The sequence below is a fragment of the Triturus cristatus genome, chromosome 9, assembly GCF_964204655.1.
Source record: "Triturus cristatus chromosome 9, aTriCri1.1, whole genome shotgun sequence".
NCBI classification, from domain to species: Eukaryota; Metazoa; Chordata; class Amphibia; order Caudata; family Salamandridae; genus Triturus; species Triturus cristatus.
Window position 1 is genome coordinate 1,033,241,386 of NC_140592.1, and position 25,333 is coordinate 1,033,266,718.

Below are 25,333 nucleotides of genomic sequence, written 5' to 3' on the forward strand. Positions count from 1 at the left end.
AAGTGGAGTATGTCTCGCCTGGTAAGATTCCGAGGTGATAATCACTGCATCCTTCATGTCCTGGTGGTAATCTGCCTGGACCAAGTTTGTCGGAAAGAAATGCCCTCCCAAGTTCACATGCACGAGGTTTTCCTTTAAGATCTCGCTGTACTCCTAGATATTTCAAAGACTATGTGATGAACTGATACAATCTCATTATTCTGTGATAAAATGATGCACTGTTGTTTTGTTCTCCTTATTACACACTTCTACTTCCTTTTCTATTCACCTTCTTCTTCTTGTTTTTACTTCTTTTCTTTCTTTCCTTTTGTATTTTTGGTAAAGGGGATGTGTTATAATGTATTGATGAACTTTATTGCTTGCTCGTGCCTGTTGATTCTATCTCCATGGTGAAGTCTCGTGTGAGGCAGTTGGAGACTGGCGAACCGGCAGGCTGGCTGGTTAAGTTGGTGGTGCGTCTTGGAGACATTAAACTTCATTCAAATACTATCCAGTGTCTGTCTCTTTAACAGACTTCTAACTCAAATCTATACTCAAGAGTAATTTCCCCTGGCTACCAAACCTGTACACTGGCACCAACAGGAATTTCTTAACGTTTGAGATACTACCTCTCAACCATAGGCACTTAAGAGTACCTGTATCCCTCAGGGCAGGAACGTTCTTAGTATTGAAAAAGCACAAATCCAACCTTCCTAGTATTGAAACAGCACAAATCCCATTTGCTCATGCATGGATGTACTTGAGGGCATCTGGGTCCCTTGGCCAACTGGAGATTCGTTGCCCTTATCTCTCCTTTGTGCATATAATGCTCTGAGATGGTAGAAATCAAAAGACCAAATAGAGACATATTAACGTGATCTCGATTGATGTGGAGAAGACCAACTGAACTCATGCAAAGAAGAAATATAAAATTAAAAATTCTCTCTACCAGCAACTCCCTTAAAGTCTTGTAACATAAGGCGGCTGCGGACTGTCCCTAGGGAAAACGAAAAACGAAGGCAAGTGTGAAAACAGCATGTGCAAAGCCGCAGCGCCGCATATTAGCGCCGCCAAGACGTGCCGACTTTGCCAATGTTTTTTTTTTACTTTCGGTCTCCTAAATACTCCTCGAACCAATATAAATTTAAGGACAAATCAATGGAATACTCCGTATTTATCTTGCAAGACCTTTTCTCCAAAATACTCTTCGAACCAATTTAGGTTTAAGGAGAAGTCAATAGATTTTTCCGTATTCCTTTTGCAAGACTTTCGACGTCGATGTTCCAACGTTTGAACGTATCTCGTCCTGGCCATTCCAAGATGGCCGCAGCCTTTGCGAGCATCATGCGGAGTTCAACAGGAGGAAAGCTCTATAGGCGGAACAGCAAAGACTGAAAGCAGAAGGATTGGAGGTGTGAAGGGCGTGAGGATGATGCTGGCTGCTTGGAGCTCCTGTTCTGTCAGCGGACTGGTACTTGGTCTGTTGACAGTGGGTGCCGCGCTGCCCCCTGAGGGCTTTTATAAGCCGCTGCAGCCGAACAGTAAGTAAGGCATTCAGTTTTGGTGGTGATTTGGGTGGCCCCACCCTACCTGGCTGCACAACGTAGTCCTGGGCTGTACTTGTACGCACATGCGTAGTTATTGTTTCCGGTGTTAGTAGTCCTTGTTCAACGTTAAAGAATGTCTATTTAAGCTGTTGAAACGGTTTCACATTTGATCGTCCTGTTTGAAATGTATTGGGCTTGCATGAATATTGAGCCAAAATTTGAGATTTTAGGATAGAACTGGGCCTCCAGCCCCCAGGTGTTAAGTGTTGGGGAGAGGATGGGGAGTTACAGCCACAGATGCCGACTTTGGAACTTGGGGCCAGGAGGCTTTTGCTAGAAGTCACAAAAAATATTTTGAAATGTACACAAGCCAAATTACGATTTGGTTACTATTCCAAATACCGAATCGCAGTATTATGTATTAATGTTTTGTTACCGAGTTACAGTCTCAACCATAATTTTTTTTACCTACTCCTGAAAGATGGTGATAACCATTTGCAAATAAATGGAAAGGGGTCCCCCCCCCCTGTGAGACACCTTCCCCTTTGAGAAAGTACAAAACAATATTTTTTAAGAGCAGTCAGTGGTTCCGCAGACCAATGCCTACTGTTAACAAGCATTGGCATAGCCGATAGGTCTCGCTTTTGAGATTTTATAAGTGTTTATTTATGCAACCATTGCTGTTGTTGCAGCACCGATAATTGTGCTGCATAACTGAATACTTGTAATGTCCCAAATGCGAGACATATTGGCTATGCGAATGGATAGTTAATAGGTATTGTTTATTTGACCATTTAATTATGTAGTTATGCAGTTTAATGCTATTGGTGCAACAAAATTACTCTTTGCATGTGTAAACAGGTATAATGTGTGTATGGCTAGACCTATTGGATATGTAATTTTTTTTATGTGAGTGTTTTTTTAATGTAGTTTTTGTGATAATGTGATATTGAGTTATTGAGAGTGAAAAAGTTTATTAGTGAGAGTATGTTAGTGAGAATGAGTTATTTTTATAGTGAGTTTGTTAGTTATTGTCTGAGAGATACAGGGTGTTTTTGTAACAGATTTTGCAACTGTGAATGTGTATGTGATAGTTAGTTAGAGAGTTAGTTATTTAGAGTGAGTGGGTTAGTTTTTGAAAGATAGGTTGAGAGTTTCTTATTGAGAGAGAGTGTGATAGTAAATAAGTGAGCGAGAGTGGGTGATGTAGTTATTGTGAGTGATAGGAAGAGTTAGTTCTTTAGTTATTGATAGCTAGTGATTAAATGTGTCAGTACAAATGAGACTTTTGTTTGCGATATTAGTTAAGTGAGAGATTTTATCTCAACAGTTTGTCAGTGAGAGTGAGTTAGTGACAGTGAGTTAGTATGAATGATTTAGTGAGATAGAGTGAGCGATAGTGAGATTGTAAGTTACTTAGTGAGAGTGCTTAAGTATTTGGCAGTGATTGGTAGAGTAATTTTTTGCGATTTCTTTTGAGAGTTAATTATTGTTAGTTTGTTAGTGATAGTTTGCAAGAGAGAGTATGTTAGTGAGTGAGTTATTGAAACTGAGTAATGGCGAATGATTTATGGTGAGTGATTTGGCGATGCAATGGGACTCGCATTTACGCAAGTTTGAGCTATTGACATTGAAAATGACAATGCCTTTTATTTTTGTTTTAGTTTTTAAAACATAACTAAAAGGCATTGTTATTTACAATGCCAGTAGCTTAAACTCGCGTAAATGCAAGACCTATTGCATTGCAAATGCTTGTTTTAAGTTTGCCTGGCTATTAGCTCTTCGCACAGAATGGCATAATATGCGGTCATAGTCGGCCTTTGCTCTTGGATAACACCCTGGGCGGAAAGAAATGTAGCGTCGTGGGCAGAAAGAAAATTGGCACCCTGGCTGCAGCTGGTGAATAAAATTATTCACAGTTCAATCACACATCAAAGCACTGACTGACTTCTGAGCACAAACTTCTTGGCACTTACCCAAAATATCCCCCGCGCCTTGACACCCTCATGGGTGTGATTGAGTCACTCGCAGCAGTAGCTTGATCACGCTAGTGCGGAGTTGTTGCTGGTGCGAATGGTGCTGTTGATGTGTGTGGGCGGGTGGTGGGGCGGAGGGAGATAGGAGGGGCGGGAAGGGGGTGGGTGGGTTGTAGAACAGCACCTGAGGCAAGTAAAAGGGAGTAAAACCAGTCTAGTCTGCATCATTGGTGTCAAGAGAGACGCTGTTGTTAATAAAGGCCGCTCCGTGCGCCCCTCTGAAGATGGCGCCCTGGGCCCAGCTCGCCATGCTACAAAGCGGCCCTGCGTGCCACAAAATAACCATGTGGAGGTAGGCAGGAGAGAAGTCCGTGTGTTTTCCCCTCCGCGGGGTCTTCGTCAACATGCTTTGCTGCAGGTTTTCCTGAGATGAGTTCGGTTTGCCCTGCCGCTTGTTTGCTGCGGTTGGCGGGGCAGACAGCAGGTCAGGCCTGCCCCCCCTCGATCATGTATCGGCGAAGTTGGAGCCTAGTAGAGCAAGGGTGCCAGCCTGCTCTTTCGCCAAACCTACACAGCAGATCTCGGGGCTGCCCGACGTCCTGCGCAGACGAAATTCGAACACCTGCTGTGGTGTTTCTGGTCACATTTATTTAAAAAAAAGTTTGGATCCGACGTGGTCTAATAACTGTCATAGAGATTTACCAAGGAAATGCACACCTCTCTCGGTTTCAACAATCACAGACACACTGTGCTCCATCAGTGTTGTCAGTATGGTAACACTGACAATCCTCGAGCGAGAAACACCTCTGCATCACACGCCGCCCTGTGCGGGGGGATTTAACAAGCACGTTTAACAAAACACATCAAACATCAGGTTCAATGCGGGAAATGTTATTTTTTCTGATTCAAGTGCATAGTTGGTGAGAAAGCTATTTTTAAAGAGGAGTGTAGGCGCTCAACAAGGAATGAAAAGACACAGGCCTATGGTAAAGACAAGACCTATTGCCGCCTGCAAAGTAAACACGAAGTTGTGTGCGCGGCAAAAATAAAATAAAAAAAACACATGAGTGATGCGTGCGCGCACAGGGAGAGTGAGTGGAAAGCCAGATGGCGCCTCTGCGCTGTGAAAGTGATCGCGACCGCGATGCACTTAATGACCCGTGAAAGACAGATGGCGGCTGCGCGCGTGCACGCTCGCATGAACGCAAGCGCTAGGCCAGCCAAAGCATGGGGTAGCACTTTGAAAACCCACCTACTAAATGTCTCGCAGTGCAGCGCATGCGCTGGCTCAGGCGAGACCTAAAAATGAAACTTGAAACATTTCATTTTTTGTTTTTGAAACAGATCCAGTCCAGTCCAGTACAACTTTATTCGATCATTATTAAATAAGATCATAAAAGTACATAGGCAACAGTAAGTTAAAAATTGTTCTCATAGGTGACATACAGTAACATTTCATCATTTTTAAAAGAGATGTATAAAAGGGTACAGAATTCATTGTAAGTTTCAGTATATACATACAAAATAATTCCAGATAAAATATAGAATAAAATACTGTGTGTGATTAAAAGACATATTTTTTTTGTTTATACGGGGAGCTAAGGCAGAAAGTGCCAGAGAAAGTTATGGTCCCAGAGACTTTCTTTTTTTTCAAGCAGGCCCAAAGGAATAATGCTACTCAGACGCACACTGGATGGTCGGGTAATGATTTTAAGAAAAATAATGCGACCCTGCATTGTTCAAAATTGTGGCTCTTTAAAATCGGTGCAATGCACTTTTTCCTTTCCTTGTGATAGTGACCTTAGAAAAACAATAGGTGAAGATCAGTTTGGGCAGAGTTCATATCGCAGGGACAATTAATCAAATCTGAATGGTTAAACCTTTTTGATGGAAACCCTAGCATCAGTGGTATCAAATGTAAACGGAACTGCAGTAATATGACTTGTGTTGCAGTATTGAAACCTCCCTTAAGTAGGGATATCCACCTTCTAAGATAGTCAATCCTGACCTATCAACCACTTTTATCTGTTTCCTGTAGTTCTCCCTTGGTGTGTATTGGGCCTTAAGCATAAATGTGTCCACTAATCTTTGCATTGCCATCAGCCTACAAGCCATTGGATCCTTGAACAAATCTTTTAACCCCAACCCAGTCAATTCTTGCTCGACATAGTTTATCCATCTAATTCTCTTGTAGTTTTCCAATCTGAGGCAGTCTCTTATTATATTTTGTGTTAGGAGAACGGTGTTCCTCCGCCAGATGGAAAATCACAAGAGCAGAGGGGCCAATCTGATTAAGTCTGTGATATATGGTAAACCCAACTCCAAGTGCAGTACATAGTTAAATGGAGAGAAACCCGGGATTTAAAAAAATGTGTCCTCAATGGATTGTAATGATTCAATGTGTGCCGAGCCACAAACACCCGCTTCATAGGTGGCCGCGGACTTCGTTTTCGCATGATAGATATGTTTGACAGCAACTAGAGGTTTTATGCCCATCCTAGACATAAATGCTTTTAGTGCAGTCAAGCTCTTCTCCATGCCCATGGTCCTTGCATCAACTAGGCGTGACCAAGTTTGGTTCTTATCAAAAAGTACCCCAAGATAGGGAAAAGACTCAACCACTTCAATTTTCCCTGTTTCTGTGTAGAGATGGGATGTTTTACCTCGGCTATGATTACAATTTTTTTTGACTGATTAACCTTCATGTCAAGGTAGTTCATGAAGGCCGCATAGGTGGTCATTAGGTGTTGCAGCCCTATCCCTGTTCTGGCAATAAGGACTTCATCGTCTGCATATGCCAGAATTGGGAGCTGGATGGATCTCCCTGTGTCTGAACACAGGGAGATAGGGGATTACGCCCAATAGGGCCTTCCCCACGCCTTTCGTATTGATGGAGAATAGGAATGGCGCAAGGACACAGCCCTGCCTTACCTCCCTTAGGATCTTAAAAGGGCGGGTACATTCCCCGTTTTTTCCATATCTGACCGATGCTGAAGCATCAGTATATAGTTGCCGGATAAAATCAATTATTGGAGGGTCGATCCCCATCTCTTCCATAATATGCCAGAGCTTATAGTGGGAAACACAGTCAAACACTGCTGAAAGATTCATAAAGGCAAGATAGATTTTCCCACCCCTAGCCCTGGTATATTTATCAACAATCAATGAAATGGTCAGACACTGATCTACAGTGCCTTTGCCCTGTTGAAACCATACTGAGACTGCATTAGTATTTCCTTATCAACTACCAAAGCCTCTATCCTAGATAAAAGCAGTCGACCCATGAGTTTCGCTGTGGTGTCTTGAAGGGAGATTGGTCTGTAATTTTTGGGCTACTCTTAACCCCCTTTCTATGGATAGGAATAATTATACTTGTTTTCCATGAGAGGGGGTGGACCTACTATTGCTATATTGTTAAAAACGTTGGTCAGTAAAGGAGCCCAAAGGTCATAAGTGTCCTGAAACAAGTCTATTGGGACCCCATCCGGACCTGGGGCTCTTCCGGCACTGCATGCTGCTAGCCCCTTCCTAACCTCAATGACCGAGAATGGCAGAGTTGCCCTCATCCTGGGAGGTAGAACGGCTGGTATATCGGCAGGAGTGGAGGTGGGCGAAAAGATGTTGACGAAGTGCTACACCCATTCATCCTCCTCAACATTGGTGTCCAACGTGGGATCCCTATGGAAAATTGTCTGTGCTTCAAAAAAAAAATGCTTTATTAAAAAAAAATCACAGACATGGTGGTCTACTGACCCCAGCAGGCCACCATCCTTGTGATGCTTATCATTCCTAATGGGTCGCAAACTACTACCTACCTCACTAATGTTCATGAGGTAGGTCGATGTTGACCCTCTTGAAATCACTAATTAATAGTTCTAAGGTTTCTTATATTAGGTATTGCAATTTCCTAATTGCTATTTGGTAAGAGTCACAATTTGAAAAATTGCAGTTCCTAAGTTTTGTACATCTGGCCCTAAGGAACCAGGGGCCAGGTGTATCAACATTAGGACTTACAATTTCCAAATTGCGATTCTTACCAAATAGCAATTTGGAATTTGCAATACCGAATGTATGACTTTTATTTATAGAATAGCGATTCCTAGTGGGTCGCAAATTGACGTACCTCATGATTATTAATGAGGTAGGTCGCAATTTCTGACCCACTAGGAATCGCAGCCATCACAGATATTGTGGCCTGCTAAAGGCAGTAGACCACCACGCCTGTGATTGCTTTTTAATAAAGTATTTTTTTTAAAAATGCATCCTGTTTTACTTAAAGAAAAACCGGATGCATCTCAAAAAAGAAAATTAAACATTAAAACGTTATTTTTAAAATAGAGGCAATGGTCGGCGGGACCACTGTCTGCTCTTTAAAAAATATTTGCTTTAACATTCTCAGAGGGGACCCCTTCTCCCATGCAAATGGGCTACCACCAATTATGAATTGGTAGTAAAAGTATTACTGTTTTGCAACCCGAACTTGGTCGCAAAACATTTATACATACCACTGCAATTCGGTATTTGAAGGGACACCCTAAATAAGCCCCTTGCAAATATCGAATCGAAATTGGCTCTCAAACACAAAATCACAATTTGCCTTTTGAACATTGAAAAAGCTTTTTTCGGTCGCAAGAATCGGGCTGTTTGCAAACTCAAAAAAGCTTCGGACATCTGGCTCCAGGTTCATGTCTTGCCGTCGGCTCAACATCCTGTGATTCTGGGTAAATCACCTAATCTCCCTGTGCCTAAATAGAAAAATGATAATCTGACCCTGTGCAATGTAACTGGTGTTCATGTAAAGCGCTCCAATATCTTAGGGTCAAGTTTGTGCTATGTAAAACTGCATGCAAAAAATAGCTAAGGTTTCCTAATTTTGTTTGTGTAGTGCTGGGTATGTTATATATTGTGTAATTATTTGTCTGAAATTTTGAGAGTTCCAAGGAAGTTTTAAAAAAAAATAAAAGTACGATTTGAAGCAAAATGTGGTCCTCTGGTATTTTGCCATTTTTTCTTCACAATTTTCACCTTGATAAAATGAATAAGAAATCGTGCAACATACTGGTAGAAGACTGGTTAGGGAAGAAATTGTTTCTTAGTGGGTCACTTTCTGGCCAAAACAGCCTCCTACTGGTATCTTGCAAAAACATTTAATACAAAGTGCTCAGAATCCTGTAATGTGAAAATCCTGAAATGTTGTGATTTTTTTATTGTGCAAATAAAATGTGTCCAGGCTGATTACCATACGAAGCTATGTGGCCAAATCAGGTCCGCTTGAATGATTCAAGCCTGGAGATAAGACTGAGGAGAGGTTAGATGTCTAGCTAGTTCATTGGCTTAAACACCTGGCATAGACTTGTATGAGCATGCCCTAGTTAAATCTAGAACTTTTCCCCCTTTTGAAATCTAATTATGAAAGACAGAGAAAAATAAATTAAAAAGCCCCTGAGAACTATGTAATTTATTTTAAATGAGTATTAAAGTAATCAGAGAGATAATTGCAAATTTACAAAAGACCACTGAAAAATTTACACAGATTCTTTTTTACCTGCTGGCTCTTGGCTATTCCAGAAAAAGAAAATGTAAACATTTGACCGGTATTTTTCTCTGAGAAAGGTGTGGCAACCCTAGGCCACTGATGGACTTTAAATCTACAAAAAGTGTAGTTTGTGCTTTTTTTCTTAATTAGATGTAAAAGCATTTTGAGCAGCTAACCACATTCTCCATCTGCCATCTTATTAGGATGTTGGGAGAAACGGCCCCATGCTTTAATGGATGCAGTGGTATCATTTTCACTGCTGTCAAACTACATTATCCCTTCTATCCAATTGAATCGCCATACAATTTCCCCCTTCTTTCAAGAACGACAGATTGTCTGACAGTGTACAAATTAGAGCAAGTAACCTGTACTGCTATTTCCCAAAACTAAGCATCAATGTCAGCACAACTGCATGCCATACTTGATGTTTACAGTCTTCTACCGTTTTATTTTTCTCAGAAGTGAGAGCCGATATAAAGCTGTTTGTGTTTTATTGATGATGTGGAGAATTTGCTGTGAATGATACATACAAGTGAATTTAGCCTGATATATCAAATAGTTTTTACACATTATCTATGGGTAGGGCTACTGGAATTATGTGGCAGGGACGGTCCAAATTATGAGACAGGGTTGAGTAAATTATGTAGCAAGAAAAAGCAAATTGTGCGGCGTAATGCGGCTCATTTTGTAATCGTATTAATTATTGTGTAATTAGGTCGAGCGTAAGCGTACAACCTCTTGTATACTTTAGTATACATATATCTCTGTGGGCCAAATGCCATTCCTTGCTTCTCATTTGTTTGTTTCAATGTCCTTTAAAAATCCTTGCTTACTAGTGGCCAGTCCTGCCTCTTTGTCCCTTCTTTTTCCTCCAAGGAGCAGGGACTTAGTACAATATCATTAGACTTTGTTCTGTAGATCTGCTCGTGTGTGTGGGGGGGGGGGGGTAACAACCCCCCCCCACGAGCAGATCAACAGTGTAACAAGATGTTTTTAACCTCTTGTTACGCAGTGGGTACTCAGACGTAACTGCTTACATTTTATTGCAGCATTCACGACTTGTCCGTCTTGTCCTTCATGTCCGAAGGCAGCAGCAGCCAGACATGTTTTCTAGCTATTGCAGCTCTAAATCATGTAAAAAGTTAAACCAAAACTTAAACACAACTTGAAATACTTTAATATGCCTGCTGCGTGTGTTTTTTTTCTCCCCTCCAGGATTTGTGCTTGGCTGCTGGCTGAGGTGTTGGAAGTTTCTCCTCATCAGTTTTGCTCTGAGGCCAAAATGTTTCCTTGTGGAAAAATGTCCCCTTTAAAATGTGCATATTTAACATTAAATACAAGCAGAACAAGAACACAGGGCCAACACAAGGGCTGTGCTACCTCACTGGATACTGACTGCAAAGGGGCAATGTTTCCGAGTTTATTTTGCTTTTAAAAGCACTCCACACATTCCTGGCCTCTTGCAATTTCCAGACAATAAAATGTCAAGATAACTCCGGTGATTGAGGTTCTTGCTGCAGAGACAAGAGTTGTCTTGTGGAAGAAGTTTTAACTCATTACAAGGTAGCAAGAGGGTTGATATGCCGGCTGCAAAGAAAGTGTACCATGCATAAAATGTAAATAGGTCAATGGGTTACTACTCTTCTGTTACTTGCAGCTTATAAGTTAAAAGCCCAACAGTTAATTTATAACTGTCATCAAAGAACTGCATGCACTGCAAAGTAATTATTAGAGGAGATATTAAAGTTGCAAAAAGGGTTCATCTGGATGGAAATTGATCCTTTTTAGGTCTCGCCTAGCAGCTTGCATGCGCTGCTCTGCGAGACTTATTCTAAGGGGGCTTCAAAAAGCTCACCACACGCTTGTGCGTGTGTGGCCTATTGCTTGCGGTAACCCGCACAGGCACCATCTGTTTCGAATTTTCGTGCCCAGACGTGTGTGCGATAATTCAAACAGATTTCTCGCTGGGGCGCGTGCGCGCACACCACTCGTGAGCTTGTTCAGTTTAGTTCTTCATCTGCCCCCAGTGTCTTCTCTACCGCGTTCTCAACTCTGCGCCCTCTTTCCGTGTTCCCTTCCCTGCTCCCTTCTCAAACAAATGCTTACACTTATCTCTACCACCAAGAAATCCCCCCTCTGGGCTCTTTTTCCGCACCTCCCGTGCCCCCACAGGAGGCGTAGGGGCCGCGCCGCCCTCACGCATCCGCAGCCCCAGCGGCCTGCCGATGAACCCTGCCCAGAGCTGTAATCCAGGCCGGGTGGGCAGCAGCTGACACAGCCGGTTATCGGTGTCAGCGGCCCCTGTCTCTCCTGGCATGTCCTGGGGGCACCGGCGCCCTTGCATCTGCTGAGTCCCCGTGGGGGCTCGGGTCAGAAGTTCAGGCATTATCCACCCGCCTTCCGCTGAGCGAGGGCTGAAGGCACCGTGCCAGCCTGAGTGTTCCTGGGATGCCAGAGTAACAGGATGTGACGGAGCTGGGGAGTGCACCTTCCGCCTCACCTTGCCCTGCACGCTGCTGCTTACAGCACAGATACGTTCAAGTACTACTACTGACACTGGGTGAAGTACATGTATCTCTTCAGATATGAAGCCCCTAGCCCCCGATGTCTGAGTTCTTTTCTTCCAAAAATTAACAAAATAACCAGAAAATTATGACAAGCACTCATAACATTACACAATACAAGCGCTACTTATTAACTTGTGTGTGCATGGCGCTTTATGCAGCATGTTGGTTTTGTTTTGAGTTTTCTTAGCCAGTGGCGGCCCTCAATATTTTGAACAGGTGCAGCACAGATGTTGAGACTGCATAGTGCCTAGTGCACGTGCATTCAAACCATTTGAAGAGTTTGGCAACGTTGTGGCTTTTTAGAGCACATAGGCTTACACTGTGGCTGGGCTACTACAAAGAGCTATTACTTACTACACAATGGCTACTTCTTAATATGTGGGAAACCAAATTAACGCAAACAGCAGGTCTCCAAGTGACTGAGGCTTTCAGGACCCCGACGTTTTACATAGGCTAAGTGAGATATTGTGGCCGAAAACACCCATTTATTCATTCATTCATCCACCTACAGGTTTGTCTTAGTAACTTAAGCACCAGCCTCAGAAGTCTATCTGTAACCCATATGTCACTGATGACTTAGCTGTACATGTTCCCTGAGCGATGAAAGACTGTACCTGTTCTGTGAGGAAGCAAAGCTTGTACGGCTGCTTCACAATTTGTATCTGTCCTGTGATGGGGGAAAGCTTACACTGCTGCTGCCTTAGTGTACCTGTCCCATGCAGGAGGCATGCTTGCACTGTTTCTGCTGAAAGGAGGGATGATTGCACTGTTTCTGCTGAAAGGAGGGATGCTTGCACTGTTTCTGCTGAATGGAAGGATTCGTCGAAGTAGCTCTAAGTGTATTAAGGGGGTTTGCCTTAGCAAAGACTGTGGTGTTTTTTAATGTGTTCTGTGATGCCAGTGTTTACAGACTCTATTTGAGTCTTTTTATGAATGGGATTTCGAGGGGGAGATAGTAATATTCTGAATTGTATAGAATTGGCTCCTCTTTGTAAGTGTAATTGATGGGCGTGTGGAGTTTGCAAGTTTATGCCTAGATGCACTTTTAGATTTCCTGCTTGGTTGTCCCGTGTTGGTTTGTGCGATATGTTTAGGATGTTCACATTAGATTCATTTGTGTATAGTAAATTTAAATAGTTGAACACCCGCCTAGAGCAATCACTCGCTTCCCAGAAGAAGGGGATATCCAGGCTATCGGCGCAATATGGTAACAGTTTACTCAGCCAATAGGTCTCGCCTTTGGGACTTTATAAGTATTTAATTATGCAGCACAATATCCTTGGTGCAACATCAACTGTTGCATGGCTAAACACTTATAATGTCCCAAAGGCGAGACCTATTGGCTATGCCAATGCTTGTTATTTAAGATAACCCCCAACTATGGTGTTCTGTTTGCAATTCTGAGTTTGTGCTTCTGGGACCCAAGCACTTTTTAGCAATGCTGCCTAACAATATGCATGACTTGTAACTCCTACACCCTGTAGTCCTCTGTGTTATGTAACATTTCCTTTACACTAATTTATACACTTAGGATTGATTGTCTCTGTGTAATGTGTGTGTGACGAAAAGTGCTCTGACACCTTGCACTGGTATGTGTGGCGCTTTATAGCTAATTAAATGCATCTGAACATTAGTGGTTATGGAGCCTTAAGGTACACTGTTAAAGAGTGGTGGTGAGGGAATCTACACCACTCAGCCATACCTCAACATCATCTGAGCACAGTCTCACCATCAACACAGCACCACCTCCTCATCCGTGCACCACCAATGCATCACCAACTCAGCATCCGTGCATCACCACCTTAACATCAGCACTGCACAGCACTATCTCAGCATCAGTGCACACCTCCAACGCAGCCCCACCTCAGCATCAGCGCACCACTACCTCAGCACAGTACCAACTCAACAACTTTTAGCACCACAGACTGGCAGTAAAAGAGGCGCAGTTACTGCCAGCTTTGCTTCTTGTAAGCAAGGATTCTAAGTACAATGTGCATGTTTATGCACCTCTTGCAGGTTTTCAAAACACATAAATAAAAGGCATTGACATTTACAATGCCAATAGCTCAAACTCACGCAAATGCGAGACCAATTGCATTGCAAATGCTTGTTTTTACACTGTCTTGGCATTGGTTGCATCTCATTAGTACCAGTTTAATATACAAATACAGCAATCGGGTCTCGCATTTGGGACCTTATAAGTGTTTAGCCATGCAACAGTTGCATAACTAAATACTTATAAGGTCCCAAAAGCGAGACCTATTGGCTATGCAAAGCGGGCGCACAAGTGAAAGTGATCGCGATCAAACATCAAAGCGGCTGCAAAAGTGAAAGTAATCGTGGTAAAGCGCGGCGCGCGTGCCCGTGCACTGTAGCTCTAGGCTTGCCTGGTATCACTTTTTGGAGCCCTCTCAATAAGTCTCGCCAGACCAGCGCATGCGCTGGGTCAGGCGAGACCTAAAAAGGAGACTACTTAACTCTTGCAAAGTGCCTTCCACTGCACTGCAGCACGTGCTGCTGCGTTTTGAGTAACCTTTGAACCGTTTGAGGTCGAAACTATTTTTTTCTTACACTTACCAGATTATGCTGCATATGATGGATTATGTGACAAATGCGGCAAATCCATAACTATACAAAAAATGCCACTGCCTCACAATTGTATAATTCCAATGGCCCTGATAATGGGGAAATACATTCACAAATAAAGGCCTTTGTGCTTATGGAGACCTGAGTTGTGAGTCTATTCAACTTCATATCAGAGTCCATTCTGAATCTAGGTGTGCCTGGTGCTGTTGATGGTAAGAATTATGTTGATTGTAGTGTGGTTAAACTTGAGGCAAATGGTTAGGTTGCTGCCTTAGATAAGAGCATAGCAGATTTTGAGTCCGTGGATGTTTTTTATTGTGGAGACTTTCAGATAGAGTTGTGTCGCATTAGCATTGTGGTGAATCTTAATCCCATGGGAGGGCACCAGAATGGGTTTGCATGCCAAATCTTTAAACATTGCGTAAACATATGCTTACTCTACTATGGGGGCATGGCCAAGAGGACCAACATGGCGGTCGCCTAGATTGCAAGCTCCGCCACAAACCACCCTAATCCGTTGAGCATCTGAGATGTCAGCTGCTGCTGCCTCTGGAATTCAACGTACCTGATTCGGAGGGGCCCCGGATGGACCCGATGATGACCAGCCCCTCCCGGTGGCCTTGATCACAGCGCCGCATTGAAGAGAGTGGCCGGGCCTGTGGCACGGCAGAGGGGCATGCCGGGCGCTAGCGGGCCACAACAGGCAAGACCAGGGATTATGCGGAGGGGGTGTGGGACCGCCTCCCGCAAACCCTGATCGGACTAGAGAGGCCCCCCCGAGGGCAACTGGGGTCGGATGCGGCCTGTGAGGCCTGGTGATGCTGTCCACCTGACTGCAGCAGCGCTTCTTCCTCCCTCGTCCAGTCCTACGGGAATGACCTGTGGGACCTCCTGCTGCGGCCAGCGAGCCTGAGCCGCCGCCGCACCTCTGTTATCTCCCTGGGCCCAGGGGGAGACCGACAGACATCCCGGAGGCCCGCGCCTGACTCCGCTGCACAGGTGGGTGCAGTGTCGCCCATCTGCCGCCAATGCACATCCCCCTCACATTGCTGCCTGACACAGTTCCATTCTCCACTGCGACCGGAAACCAGCGATCCCCCACTTTTGCAGACATCAGCAAGCTTCAGGTACTGGGGGTGTTTATGGGGCTGGGGGCTTTTCCCCGAACCGCTGAGTTCCTAGGACCCTACCTTGACTCACTCACCCACGACCACGCTGCACAAGCCGGTGCAGGGTCGGTGCTGGCACCCCAACGCCCCTACCTCCTACTAGAGCGACAGAGCCGCTCTGATGTGTACCTGAGCCGCCACAGGGGAATTGACTTGGCGTCGGAGGCAGTGGCTCCCCCACGCAAAAAAAAGGTCTGATCCGGCGATGTGGGGCCTTGCAGGTGATGGCCCCACAAAAATACTTGCAGTGGGCGAATGGTCACCCCCTGCGACACAGCCGTGGCCACACCGGCTGCTTTGTCACCCTGCCTTCCTTGATTGGGTGCCTTCCTGGTGGCTGCTTTTTCTTCCTGGCTCCCCCTGGACCCCGAGCCCGCGGGTGTTGCTCTGCCTCAGTGGGGGTGGCGGGGCCTTCTGTCATCTGCCCTGTCCCCACAGTCTGACCAGAAATCCTTCTCCCCCACATTGATCAACCCACTGGCCATCTTGCCTCACGGCTCGATGTGAGACACAGGCTCGTTGGAGGGCCTCTTCCCCTCCTTGCCACCCGGGCCGGGAGTGGTGACGCCGCTGACTGACGTGGGGCTTCTTGGTGACTCTGCTTGCCTTCTCTGGGACCTCACATGCCGTCGCTGTGGGCGGGCCTGGTGGGGGCTCGGCGGGACACTGATCATGGGGCAGGACAAGGCCTCATGCCCTGCATCATCACAGAGGCCAATAGACCACTACACTACCAGATCCGTTGGCAATGTCGCCGGCCCCTCAGGTGCTGAGGATACGGCAAGGCTGAGGCCCCTCCCACTGACCTCTCAGTTATCCTACAAGCGATCCAGGTCTCAGGCAGCAGTGGAGGCCAGAGTTGGAGAAGTAAAATAGACGTGGCGTTGCTTCGCCAGGACCTACGTAACGCCACGGCTAGGGTCATGGAGACGGTTTCCCGGATCTCCACGGTCAAAGATGACATTCTCAGCCTTAAAACCCAGGTCTCCTCGCTGCATGCACTAGCGGAAGACACAGAAAACCGCTCGCGGCGGAATAATATCCAAATCGTGGGAGTCCCAGAGTCCACCGGAGACACGACTCCGCCATGAATGGCAGACCTCATGGAAAAGTGGCTCAGGTCCTGGATGCCCGAGAGACGTCTGTCTCCATGGTTTATGATTGATGGGGCCCATCGCTCTCTGGCCCCAAGCCCCCCTCCTGGCGCCCCCGTGACCGATTATCATCCATATCCTCAACATCTGTGATCGGGACACAGTCTTGAGCGAGGCCTGTGCCAGGCTGGACCTCCGGCATAATGGCAGAAAAGTCATGATTATCCCGTACTACACCAGGGAGGTCCAGCAACGCAGGCGATCCTATCAGGATGTCAAACAGAAACTGCGGAACTTGGGATTACAATATCGCTTCCTCTTCCCAGCCCGGCTTCGCGTAGTCTTCGGAAACAAAGCCATCTTTTTCGACTCACCTGAGGAGGCCTGGCAGTGGCTGATGAGCATCCCTCCTCCTCTGCCGATGTCCGAGGCTCCTCTTTGCTCTCGGCTGCACGCCCCAGATGGCATTTCACAGAGAGTCACCGTCGTTCTAGGAGACGCCGCGGTGGGACGCGCTTGGCCTCCCCACTGAGTCCTTCCTTATCACCGTGTCGCAATGCGGGAGCTCAGTCCAAGGACCTTCTAGAAAGGGAGGGGCTGACCCCTAGAGGCGGGACTCACTCACCGCCTCCCTCCCTGAAACCTTCTCCATTCCCTTAATCAGCCTCTGATCTGTCCCGCAGCCACATACTTTGCAGGCCTCTGACGGGGAACTGGTTGTGCTGCCTGACGTGGGGGTTGAACCCCCCGCTGACCTGTACTGCGGCACCACAGTTTTGTGTCAATATCACTCCAACTGGAACATGCATCCACTATTTTGCAGCAGCTGGCTTTCTGAATCCTGCTTTCAAATTGGTTCATTGTCACCCTTGCTGTAGAACTACCCTGGCAAACTCATGTTGACTCTACTGTTTACTTTTCTTTTGGCGACAGATGCTTTTGGGGTAGAAGTATGGGGTGGGGCGGGAGTTGGGGGGGGGTCCTTGTTATATGTTGACTGTTCACGAAGTTTCTTTCCCTACAGACACAAGCACACTTTTTACTCACTCGAGATCCTATAAACCAGTGATACAAGCCACTTTTAGAGCCTCCTCGATGCCTGCCTCACAGTTAGACAGGCCTTCACCATGGCCCCCTCCGGGCACGCAACTCACCCAGCAACCACATTTGACCCCTCCCGTTGATGATCAGTGTACTGTCATGGAATGTTAATGGCCTGTTAGACCGGATCAAGCGCTCAGTGATCTTCGCTTTTGGCCACTGCCACCTACCAGAAATCCTACTCCTTCAAGAAACCCACCTTCAGGGTGAGTGCTGTCCCTTCCTCTCCCTCAAAGGCTACGACAGGCCCTTTCTCGTGGGGAGCAAAGGGGGTCGCCATCCATTGCTACCGCTCCTTCCCCCTAGTAGTTCAGATGTCTCACATGATCCCCAGGGGCATTTCATGGCACTGGAGGGCACCCTGAGGGACGGGTGGTTGTGCTGCTGTCCATCTACGCCCCCCACCCACACTGGTAGGCTGCCTGACTGATCTGTTAACGCTCCTCGCCCGCCTCCCACATGGTCTTACCGTGCTAGGCGGGGACTTCAATGCAGTCCTGGCACTGACCCATGATTGTACTGGGCCCAGCACTTCCGACAGCCTGGAGCCAGGCTTCTTACGGACTGGCTATCCGCCTGGGGCCTCTGTGATGCCTGGCGGTCCTGGCACCCGACACTCTGTGGGTAAACATCCACACCTCGGCCGCTCACCTTACCCACTCACGTAATTACCTGGTTCTCCTACCGGTTCTGGACTGCCAGGCACTGACCCGCATTGACATACTATCCAGTCGGATCTCCGACCACTCCCCCCCCCCCCCCCACTCCTTGACCTGGGCAGTCACCACACAATGCAGAGACCCATGTGGTGCATCAACGCGTGGTATCTACAGGACAAAACCTTGGTCCAGGCCCGAGAGGAGAACTTCAATCCAACTTCCTTACCAGCTCCGGAACAGTGGCCCGAGTAAGTACAATCTGGTCCGCCAGCAAAGCCACCATCCGAGGCTTCAAGAGGGGCTGGGTCAGGTCATGAGAACGCGAGCACCTTTACCTTATCACACACTTAGAGGCCCAGGCCGTTCACTTGGAGCACCGCCATCTCTCTGACTCAAAAGAAGCCACTACCCACCAACTGAACCTTATCCGAGAAGACATACACCAGCACTTCCTTGACGCGGCAAAACACCTTTGGGGCGCGTCAATGGCCAACATTCATGGTTGGGGCGATAAGAACTGGAAAATGTTGTATTGGCTGGTTTCCCATCACCAGGCCATCTGAATAGTTCCAGAGATCAGAGACGAGACAGGCTACACGCATCAGGTCGTACCGGACATTGCCCGAGCCTTCGCTCACTGTTATGAGCAGTTGTACTCGGTACCACAAGATAAAGACGAGGTGGCCAGCGATCGCCTCCTAGATGCGGTCGGCCTCCCCTCCCTCCCTTCGGGGGACTCCCAATCACTGGAAGATCCCATCATGTTGGAGGAGATTAGGGTCGCACTCTCAGGGCTGAAACCGGTGAAAACTACAGGCCCCAATGGGTTCCCCATGGAATACCTCGTGAAAATCCAGGATTTATTGCTCCCTCACCTCCTCGAGCTTTTTAGGGAGACGTGTCAACAGGAATCATTCCCAGAGGACCTAGACCACCATAGTTGTGATTCCAAAAAAGTGCATGCCCCTCCAGCTCCTGTGCCCACTATCGTCCCATCTCCCTGCTCAACTGTGAACAGAAAATCTTTGCAAAGATCCTGGCCAACAGATTGAAAAGGGTACTGCCAACACTCGTCCACCCAGACCAGTGTTGCTTCATGCCATGAAGAAGCACTCAACAGTATATCCAGCTTCTACATGTGGCCTTTGCCCACCGCCATTCCTTGCCCTCTGACCTGGCCCTGCTCCTAGTTGACTTTGAGAAGGCATTTGATACGGTGGACTGGGACTATCGCCGCAAAGTACTAACCCGGATCTGCATTGTCCCACGCTTTCGATGCATGGCCAATGTGCTATACTCCCATCCCAGGGATTGGGTGCGAGTGATTGGGGTCCTGTCTGACCCCTTCCTCATTCGATGCAGCACAAGGCAGGGCTGCCTCTTGTCCCCCTTGCTCTTCGCCCTAGAAATGGAGCCTCTAACTCAGCTCATTCATTTTCTTTTTTTTTTTTTTTTTTTAAACATGTTTTTTATTGCAACATTTTCAGCAACATAACCATCGGGGCAACCGGCACCCCCTACAGTCTCCGATCATATTCTTCGGTTCAGTAATGCACACAGCCATTCAGCCCACATCCCGGGGGCCGGGCGGCATATATAGACAGTTAAGCAATGTAACACAACTATCGCCTCACAGCGGTGCCTGGATCATGCCCCATGGGAGCCTCTGCTTTTCTGTCCCAACAGCTACATTCCTCATCCAACTCAATATAGCATTACCCTCCCACCTCAGGGAACTCCCCCCCCCTCCCATCCCACCCCCCAACTGCTGCTGTTGTGGGCCCCTCCAGTGGTCCCTAACTCTAAGTCGTGCCATCCATCAGGGGTACATCTATTGTCCTCAGCCTCAAGGACCTCCGTTCAACTAACTCAGCTCATTCATGGCGACCAGCTGTACAGAGGATGGCGATGGGACACCAATCATGAAGACCGCATCGCCCTGTATGCGGATGACGTTCTACTTGCGGACCCTGCGCAGAGCGGCTTGCGCTCTTTCCTACTCAAGACCTTTGGGCGAGCCTCGGGTCTGAAGGTGAACCCAGCCAAATTGGTGTTGGTTCCTCTGGCTCCGTCGAGGGACTGCTTCGACTGGCAGTCGTCAATCCCCCTCTGCAATCTGAGTTTCAAATACTTGGGCATTTGCGTGGCACTCCTCCCCAAACTCACCTGGTCCCTGAACTTACAACCGCTGCTCCGATAAGCCAAAACAGACCTGACTAAGGGGCGGAACCTCCCCCCGAACGCGATGCCTCGCATAGCCTTGTATAAAATGATGATCCTTCCCCACTTCCTCTACATCTTCCTTAACTTTCCTTTCCAAAATCATGGTTCCGTAGACTGGAGGGTGACGCCCGCATCTTTCTATGGCGAAGCACACGTTTGTGGCTATCCCTTGCCTATTGCCAGTGAGGCCCCTATGACGGAGAAATGGGCATGCCCAATCTATATCTCTACCACCTAGCCTCCTAACTCCTCGTGGCGCACGACTGGTTTAACGGAGGGTGGCCTGACCCGGCCTATAGGTTAGAACTCAGACGGCTGGGCTTCCTCGCTCTACAGGCACTATTATTCGGAGCCCCAATCCCCGCCTGCATGCCCCCGGTTACATGAGTTGTACTGGTAGCTTGGCGCGCCGCCCTGTACCATACGCAATGGAATGCCAAACTTACACAACAAACTACCCTATGGCACGGCACCTTACTGAAGGGCGTGGCGTCGCTTGCCGGCTTCCGGGCCTGCGACTCCATTGGGATCTCCCATCTGGGGGACGTGTGGGCGGAGACCCATATACTCTTCTTTGCTGACCTACAAAAATCCTTTGCACTTGCAAATTCCCAATTCTATAAATACCTTCAGGTCCGGCACGCCCTCCATACCCACATACGCAATCCAGAACCCCTCCCGGAGTTTAACCCACTTGAAGCTAAAATCCTAATGGGTAATTTAGGTCCGGGAGGTGTCTCAAAAAGTTATCGCACTCTCATAATAAATTCCCCTGGCTCACTTTGTCCCCTACGGACCTGGTGGGAGGACTGGGTGGGGACACTAGAGGACGAGGACTGGCGCGACGCCCTGAAGGCACCCCGCGAACTCGCTATCTCCTCCAGACTGCAACTTGTACAGACCCGCTATCTCCATGCAGCTTATCTTCCCCTCCTACACTTACACAGAGCTGGCCTCAGGCCTGATGCCACCTGCCCTAGATGCGTAGCCGCGACCGCTGACTTTTTCCACATGGTCTGGTCTTGCACTCTAATACAAGCATACTGGGTGGCAGTGGTGGGCGAACTAACAGAGGTCCTGGGGTGGGCGGTCCCTCTCTCCCCTAGCCTGATCTTCCTGGGGATAGCAGAGGGCGTTGGCGGCACCAGGGCCGGGAAGGCCTTCCTTAACACAGCCCCCTGGTCACTAAACGCGAAATAGCGGCAAAATGGATGAACCCCACACCCCCTACCGTCGCTAAGTGGCGACGTGGAGTTGACTGGTGCGCCCAACAGGAGAAGGTGGTGTTTGAGGCAAGAGACTGTCCCCAAAAATATAGTCGGGTATGGGGAAAATGGCTGCACCTGTGATCTGTAACAGTCATGATGTAGACCCGGAGAGGCTCAACGATTCATCTCTGTATGGGCTCTGCCGTAATCGATTGTGTGTCTCTGTTTGCCTTGTTTGCGCTACCCACTCGTGGCTTCTAAATACCCAATAAAGTTGGTTATCAATAAAAATAAAAATCTACTAAGTAGAAATTCCTTTAGCTGCTAAAATATAATAATTTATTTTTGTGAAATGAATGTGTCAATATATCTCTCCGACTCTTTCAGTTATAAGAATACCTCACGTGCAGAGTTTTTTTGTACCTTGTCCATTATTAGAGCCTACATCAGAACTAGCACATAGTGACTTTCGTTGTACAAAAAATATATATAACTATCCTATGCAGAAAAACAACGGGTTTCTAAAAAATAGCTTTGAAAGTTCAAAATAGGTTATTGCCAACTACCTAAAATTGGGAATACCCATAATGCCACGTTATTGCAGGGGAGGTTTGGGGAAATATAATGCCTGTCCAACTTTGCCTTGGTAAATATATAGCATGTCAAACATTGAAAGTAAATGTTGTAGCACTGAATGTTCTCACAATTACTTCCATTAAACATTGTAAGCACACATGAAGTACACCTGAGTTAAGGATTTTGGTAAGTCACATCTACCACCATCTACTGTGTTTTACATCACATTAATTGTCTGATTACATATTTTGCAGGGCTGAGTCTAAGGCTTTTCTCGGTCCTATGAATTATGTTCAACCAACATGTGTTGTATGGTTTTCATACAGTGACATCTGTGAATGTAGAATAGTGTGACACATGCTGCTGAGACCGAGCCTTCAATAGATTGACCAGAATAATCACAAAGAAAACATTAATTTTTAAAGATTATTTTTCAGTTTCTCCAACATTGTTAGTGTAACCATTTTTTACTTTTCTATGTAATTAAGATTAAATACTGCTCCTTTGATTGCCCGAGCTATCTACATACTAGAAATGTTTTATGTTGCTAGGTTACTGATGTGTATGTAGGTAAGAAAGAAATTAATTACTTGCCCAATACAGAGTTAACACCGAGATGGTGCTACAAGTTTGCTCCAGGGTCTCGCAGGCCTTACAGACCGACTTTAAGGAATGCTATGTGACTCCTGACAAATGGACATCATTGGCTCTGTAAATGGTTATGTTTTTAAATTTTCCATGACCTGTTTCTTGAATCTATTGATATCCACAGTTGCTTATTTCTTCTCCTTTTGTTTTATTGACAGATTTGCTCAGAAAGAAACCATTACACCTGAAAATTGATGAAGCATTGCTTATTGTTGAGAATGAACTGCTGAGCACAGATGTGACCATCTATTGGCTGTCTGATCACTGTTACCAGGTAAAGAAGCCGGAAAGTTCAAAAGTTATAACACAAAGATTTAATGTAAGCATGAAAAAAACGTATTTTAAAAGCGCAAACTCAGCTCGGTAGCAATGGAGTGATAAACAAGATTGAAGTCCAGGCATTCGATCCTTGATCATTTTCAAAGAGGCAATGTGTATAGGGGATGGTTATTCGCTATCATGTAGGGAGTTAGGATTGTCTGTAGCTGTGTATATGTTTTGTTCCGGTCTGAAGTGTAGGTCTGATCTTGATAGAAATGTTGTTCCAGATCGTAGGTGTATAGATGAAGGCACACCTGTTTTTTTCATGTCTCAGTTTTCATGTTAGTGATGTTCTAGTTCATGGTGAAATGTTACCCTACAGAGATGGTTCTTCTATCATCAACATTTGTTGGAGTGCTGTTACTGGTGGCTTTTTACGTGATAGAGCCGGTCCTGAAGACAATGTGAGCCTGAAGATGAAGTCAATGTAGCTCCTTCAATGTTGGGGCAATGTAGCCAAATCTTTTTAGGCATTTGAGATGTGGTTCAGTGCATAGCTTGGCTTTTAGGGGGCTCAATTTGGAGGTGGTAAGTTGTTGAATAGACAATTGTCCCATACACATGAGAGAATTAAGTCTTGAACCATATTGTCTTGGTTTTCTTGGCAATGTGTTCTTTGAATGAAAGGTATGTATCCAGGGCAAATGCAAAATGTCTTAATTTTCTCAACAGAAAGTGCTAAGGACAATGACATGACAATTTTGCTTTTCACTTTTTTTACTTATTAGGAACAGCCTTATAAAAATGTCTAGTCACTATCTCAAAGATCCATAAGGCTAAACTACATAACTGAAGTAGAGTGAACCAAACCTCAACTCACAAGTCCATAATATTCATAGCCTCTGTTGCCATTGCTATGTTAACCTCTCTCTTGGTGGAGAAGAGAAGATAAGATTCTACAAACCATTAACTGCTTGCCTCTAAGCCCCTTTTGTCCATGATCCATTAGGCCGCAGTGGGGGATGTTACAGGTGCAAAAGGTTTTTGGAAAGAGATCAATTGTGTACCAGACATCTGTGTCCTAAATTCTCCCATCCTTACTCATCAGCTCTCAAACAGTAAAAAATATTAACAAGCATTTGCAATGCAATAGGTCTCGCATTTGCAGAGTTTAAGCTGTTGGCATTGTAAATGACAATGAATTTTATTTATCTGTTTAAAAACAACACATAACTAAATGGCATTGTCATTTGCAATGCCAAAAGCTCAAACTCTCGAAAATGCGAGACCTATTGCAATGCAAATGCTTGTTTTATTGCGCTGTCAGCTACTTTTAAGTTCATGGGAAGGGTCAGCCATGCAAGCACTGCCTGCTTGTGACGCAGAATGTTATAGCGTGAGTAACATCAGTGTATATTCCCCTTGCATGCGCACTGGCCATGTCTGCTTAAAAACTGCCAATGAAGGGAGTCAGGGGCAACAACTGTACTGCGCACGCGCCATTTACCCATAGTTTTTATTTGCAGAGGAGCACCGTGAAATCAAAAGAAGCCAATGACCGTCCCATTTTCTGTCGCAGTCGGACCTGGATTGTTGCTCGGGCTCTATTTAACTGTTCATATACACCAAACACACGGACTATCGCGGAGGACAGGACACATTTCCAATTGCTGCTAGATGCAGACCTGAGACCGGTCCGGCATGTTCAAGAAAAGCAGTATATTCTGGGTTAAAAGGAACTCCGGAAAGAGCGCTTGCAACAAATGTTTACCTCTTTTGACAGATGACTAAACCGGGGGTGGTAATTAGCGTTACTGTTTTTAAGGTCTTAATTCCTCGTCTGCTTTTAGAGTCAGGAGGACGTGCACAGCCGGGACAGGGGCTTTGGGAATGGTGGCACGTGTTTAATTTTTGCGCCAGGCGAGACCTAAAAACAATAACAAATTGCACTTGTTTACAAACGCTGACTGCGGAGAGGCCAACAAACGAATGGGCATTGAATTCAAGTTCGCATTAGTGAAGTACGGGAGGCGTTGGCGCTAATGAGACGCGCGAGAAGTCACCAGTGGTGGGTAGTGAGAAAAGCTGGCACGGAAAGGCAGAGTGGAAAGCTTCCACTGTTACCCCTTGTGAACATCTGAGGCAGGTAGGCAACTCGAGGAACAGCGTAGGTGGGCACTGGACAAACTGGCACTGACAGTGA

General features: G+C 46.2%; 1 protein-coding gene across 1 annotated transcript in view; it reads left to right on the plus strand.

Annotated features, from left to right (window-relative positions):
- The first annotated feature begins 1,327 nt into the window (after positions 1-1,327).
- HGSNAT (heparan-alpha-glucosaminide N-acetyltransferase) overlaps positions 1,328-25,333 on the plus strand; it is a 507,378-nt gene continuing 483,372 nt past the window's right edge. The window contains exons 1-2 of the mRNA XM_085626788.1: positions 1,328-1,520; positions 23,028-23,143. Coding sequence (XP_085482914.1) covers positions 1,409-1,520; positions 23,028-23,143 — 228 coding nt within the window. The 5' untranslated portion in view covers positions 1,328-1,408. The remainder of the gene's footprint in view (positions 1,521-23,027; positions 23,144-25,333) is intronic.